Raw genomic sequence first — 5654 nt, 5'->3', positions numbered from 1 at the left:
TTTTTTCATCCTGGACAATTTACAACCTAATTGTAAATTATATTGTCTTAACAAGCGTGGATTAAGTATTTTTAAAGATGTATGAAGTTGTATACAATCTGTATAAATACTGGAATAAACGAATCTTACAATTTAAAACAGAGATCATTAAATGTTGCACCAACATCAATTACAGTTTTTTTTTTTTTTTTTTTTTGAAAATGGATAAAATAAGACTTTTTAATTAATTTTAACAGATTAGAGTGAATTAAGGAAAACAAATATTCCTAATTAGGTTGAATCTCCTAAATTTATGCTTAATTAATAATTATCATCAATCAATTCAAATTTAATTAATACATCTATTTCCATTTTTTCAGTTTTTTTCTTTATTATTTCTAATTCCGTTTTTTTTTTAATTTCCGTTTATCTTTTTTTTTTTTAAAAGTTTTTTCCAATTAATTAAAACATTTCTTTTTTTTTTGTAATTTTGTTATAACCTGAAATTTTTAATGCTATAGCGTGAAAGTCTAAATCTACTGCTATAGCTTGAAAATAGTACTATAATATATGTCATATATGAAATTTACACTCCATATTATTACTATAGATGATAAATATATTTTTAATATAGTATATCTATGTAAGTTTCACAATTAATATTGCATGAACAAGGGATATTGTTTGGGTTTAATTCATAATAGCCAGGGCGGACCTACATGTAAAGGTGGGGGTGCATGTGCATCCGTTAACTTCGAAAAAATCACGTGTATATATATCTATCTTGAGAAACTAATATAAAAAGAAATATTAGAAAAGTGCACCCATAATGAACATTGAACTTCCCTTAATCTGCTGGCAGAAGTGAGGAAATATGTCTTTGCAGACCCAGGTTCGATCCTGGTCAACAACTCTTTTTTTAAACTCTTTTTATTACAAAGTCAAGTGTCCATTAAGCATTGAAAATTTTGCTTCGCTTATGCTTAAATATTATTGGTGCACTTATACTCTTCAAATCCTGGGTTCGCCTCTGATAATAGCTTAACTTATAGTTCATGGTATGTAATTGCCTTTTTTTCTTTGTTGGAATTTTTCCTTTCTGGTTTTAGTTGGGTTTCTTTTTAATTCGGGCACAGTTTATAGTGATTAATCAGGAGTGCCTTATATATGGTATTCCCTCTATTTCAATTTATCCCGCACATGACACACTATTATTTCTATATTCCATTTTATAAAGAATATCCCATTTTTATAAATAAAAATTTAACTTAAAATTTTCTTTTTATCCTTAATGATGTGATTTATGCCTACACAAATGATCTAGGAGTAATAAACCATAAATTTTCAAACTCTTCATTTCTTAAATTTTATATTCAATTAAATGATGTAACATAAATCGAGACGAATAAAGTATATATATGGGTTCAATTTTTTTCATTGGTGATGGCAGAGATCACATCTCCTTACTAAAACTATTTGCAGTCTTACCAACAAGTCTTACCAACTTATATTTACTATGACTAGCTTCAATAAAAAGAAATTTCAACTCCACTTATAACTTTTGGTGACGTGGCAGAGGGGTTTATTAACTTTTACGCACATAATTTGGAAATTATGCTAAAGTAAGGGTAGCTTGTGGAACTTTAAACATTTTCTTGATCAGTTTAATTAAGTATAAACTATATTAGTTTTTCTAATTATTGATAAAATTTCTCATCTCAATAATAGATATGCAATTAGTTTGAACAGAAAGTGAACAGGGATGTGAGAGTTCCGTCCTTCACTGGTGAAGGATTAAATCCCATTCACCCCTCCCTAAAAAAAAATAAGAAAAGTAAAAGGAAGTGAACTCGTGAATTTTTCTTCAACTAAGGCTACTACTTAAAAATAATTTTTATTTCCCCTAAATCTTGATAAAACAATCTATCACTGTGATCAACAAAATTATAGAACGTGAGAATACATAGGTTTAAAGATAGTGTGTTAGTTGTGTAATAAATATCTTAATGGAATATTTCCTGATGAAGGCTAAAAATATTTGATAATCTTGCAAATGAAATTCTATTTAGTTAGGGAAAACTCATTTAATAGTTGAGCCCCATTGTCCCAACTAAAATTTCATAAATGTTCTTTTTGCATGCATGGTCCTATAAATTTGGTCCCTTTTAACGTTATTTTACATACTCAACATAGAGATTTGAAAGAATTATAACAACTAGTATTATGGCTATCATATCAGGGAAGTGGCTATTTGTAGTTTCAGTTTTAGTAGTTAGCTCATTCTTAGAGCTCACTAATGGAGATCAACTCACTGATGAATATTCATCTCATGATCCAACTCTTCGTGAGTCTTTAAGATTTGGGATTCCAAGAATTAAACCTAGACCTAAGGCTCAACATGGACATCGTCGTCCCCTTAGTCCTCGGCCTAAGAGGCCACCTTCTCCGCCACCAGTTCAGACTCAACATCGTCCCCCTAGTCCTCGGACTAAGAGGCCACCACGTTCTCCTCCACTTCTTCCGCCACCAGTTCAACCTCGACATCGTCCCCCTAGTCCTCGAACTAAGAGGCCACCCCGTTCTCCTCCACTTCTTCCGCCACCAGTTCAACCTCAACATCGTCCCCCTAGTCCTCGGACTAAGAGGCCACCCCGTTCTCCTCCAGTTTTTCCGCCACCAGTTCAACCTCAACATCGTCCCCCTAGTCCTCGGACTAAGAGGCCACCCCGTTCTCCTCCAGTTTTTCCGCCACCAGTTCAACCTCAACATCGTCCCCCTAGTCCTCGGACTAAGAGGCCACCCCGTTCTCCTCCAGTTTTTCCGCCACCAGTTCAACCTCAACATCGTCCCCCTAGTCCTCGGACTAAGAGGCCACCCCGTTCTCCTCCAGTTTTTCCGCCACCAGTTCAACCTCAACATCGTCCCCCTAGTCCTCGGACTAAGAGGCCACCACGTTCTCCTCCACTTCTTCCGCCACCAGTTCAACCTCGACATCGTCCCCCTAGTCCTCGAACTAAGAGGCCACCCCGTTCTCCTCCACTTCTTCCGCCACCAGTTCAACCTCAACATCGTCCCCCTAGTCCTCGGACTAAGAGGCCACCAGTACTTCCGCCAGTTGAGGAGCCACCAGTACTTCCGCCACTAGGTCAGGATCCACCAGTTGAGGAGCCACCGGTTATTCCGCCACCAGGTATTCTGCCACCAGGTGAGGAGCCATCGATACTTCCACCACCAATTGAGGAGCCACCAGTGCTTCCGCCACTAGGTGATGAGCCACCAGTTGAGGAACCACCAGTGATTCCGCCACCAGGTGATGAGCCACCAGTTGAGGAGCCACCAGTACTTCCGCCACCAGTTGAGGAGACACCAGTGCTTCCGCCACTAGGTGAAGATCCACCAGTTGAGGAGCCACCAGTGATTTCGCCACCAGGTGATGAGCCACCAGTACTTCCGCCACCAGTTGAGGAGCCACCAATGCTTCCGCCACTAGGTGAGGAGCCACCAGTTGAGGAACCACCGGTGATTCCGCCACCAGGTGAGGAGCCACCAATACTTCCGCCACCAGTTGAGGAGACACCAGTGCTTACGCCACTAGGTGAAGAGCCACCAGTGCTTCCGCCACTAGGTGAGGAGCCACCAGTGATTCCGCCACCAGTACTTCCGCCACCAATTGAGGAGCCACCAGTACTTCCGCCACCAGTTGAAGAGACACCAGTGCTTCCGCCACTAGGTGAAGAGCCACCAGTTATTCCGCCACCAGGTGAGGAGCCACCAGTGATTCCACCACCAGGTGAGAAGCAACCAGCACTTCCTCCACCAGGTGATGAGCTACCATTGCTTTCCACCATGTCGCTGCGAATACAGTGACGGCTACGCACCGTCTCCATCACCATCACCAGGTGTGTGATAATCAGCCATGAGATATGCTGATACCAGAAATTTAGTAGTAATATGTTGAGAAATGAATATAAAGTTAAGTATCGTGTACTAATACAATAAATATAATGGTTCTAGATTTTCAATCTTCTAATAATCTCTTATTTATCTTGGATTTATGATGAAATAACGTCATTATACTATAGAAAACATATAAACAAATATAAGAATAATCGGACCTACAATCGGAGTTATACCACCAATTATATCATACTTCTTAATTAACTATATAAATACATATAGCCAACCGATTTTTATTTTTCTTAAAGCCGTCTTGGGGTGATTGAGGGTTTGACAATGATCCCTATCTGTAAATTAAAATCCAAAAGGTAACTACATTTACGATGGAGACATAAATCATAACCTCCTAAAAAATATTATATCTTCACAATTTGAGACTCTATTGTTAAAGCAGAATGTGTATGATCTGCTTGTTGAGCAAAGATTATCCTCTTCTTAACAATTAGGATAAAAGAAGAGTAGATTTAATTATAGCTAGGGACAGAGTAATATAATTTTTTTGTCGTATCCTAAAACTAGCAACCTGATTTATGTCCTCTAGCTTGCTCAGGGAGGTTGGTAGGTTGTGATACCATTTGGTTCTGTTCATCATGGAGCCAGTCTTTGCGACTTCATTTGCCTCCCAAAAAAAAAATGTATGAGTTAAAAAATTGAAGAAAGATACATGGACATGAGTCATGACAATGGGGTTTGACACAATTTTATAAAAATTTAATGTAGGGCGGAGCGTTTGAAATTCGGATGAGTCCAATTGTCTAAAATGAAACACATTTCGTTTGAAGTAAACCAAATCAGAGTTTTTTCGTTGCAAATACTGTTGTTAAAATGATAGTACTACGATCTTTCGCAAATTAAGGCAATCAAATGGCTTCATGAAAAATGGTATTATTTATACAGTAATAATTCTATTCTTACCTAAGCTAATAGATCAAATATCTTATCAATCTCTTTTAACTCAGATTAATATGTAATAAGAGCCTCATAATCTCAATGTCCAAGTCAAACAATTAATTCATCTTCTTACTGAATTCAATGAAACTAAAAACTAACACTAATCGCCCAAATGCCCCTATTTTTGGACGTCGACATTTAATTTTTGACTCTTTAAGTTTTAAATTTTCCTTCAACGTTTTAAATAATAAATAATTGGTTGAAAATATATACATAAATTTCCATTTTCAAATAATAGTATCTCATAGATTACATAATATTAATAAAATGTATGACAAGTTAAGTCTCGTACAAACTAAAAAATAACTTTTTGGTGCAGAAGATGATTTGCGCCATGGCATCTTACCAAATTAAACTTTTACAAATTCTTCTTGTAAGTATTTTCTTAAATATAAATTCCATAAATTCGTAAAAATATCTCAACAAATATTGACTTCACTAATAACATTCGTGTGTTTTATCACCGGTTGAAAATCTTCTCATTTACCTGAGAACACTTACTTAATGGAGTAACAATTAGGGTCAGTTGGTGTGAGGGATAAAATAAAGAGGAAATTACGCGGTTAATCAAACTTATACTACTTAACTACTCATCATAGTTATAGTTTGCTATAATTATCACTCGTGACTAACATTATACATAATTATGTGGGCTAGCATCGAGTTTGTATAATTAGTCGTTTGTATATGTATAATTTGCCAATATACAAATACATATGTATAATATACAATTATCTAACCGATATACATATACAATTCACCTCTCT

At 36.5% G+C, this 5654-nt stretch overlaps 1 protein-coding gene across 1 annotated transcript; it reads left to right on the top strand.

Annotated features, from left to right (window-relative positions):
- Positions 1 to 2202: 2202 nt before the first annotated feature.
- Positions 2203 to 3846, top strand: LOC102578975 (repetitive proline-rich cell wall protein 2-like). The gene has a single exon (XM_006347109.1). It carries the CDS (start codon positions 2203 to 2205, stop codon positions 3844 to 3846), a length of 1644 nt encoding a protein of 547 aa, XP_006347171.1.
- Positions 3847 to 5654: the final 1808 nt, after the last annotated feature.

The sequence above is a fragment of the Solanum tuberosum genome, unplaced genomic scaffold (assembly GCF_000226075.1).
Source record: "Solanum tuberosum cultivar DM 1-3 516 R44 unplaced genomic scaffold, SolTub_3.0 scf00083, whole genome shotgun sequence".
In the NCBI taxonomy this organism is placed as follows: Eukaryota; Viridiplantae; Streptophyta; class Magnoliopsida; order Solanales; family Solanaceae; genus Solanum; species Solanum tuberosum.
Note: the sequence above shows the minus strand (reverse complement) of the source record. Positions and strands in the feature narration are given on the sequence as shown.

Coding starts and splice junctions, on each gene's coding strand:
- LOC102578975 (XM_006347109.1), top strand. CDS start 2,203: ATGGCTATCATATCAGGGAAGTGGCTATTTGTAGTTTCAGTTTTAGTA.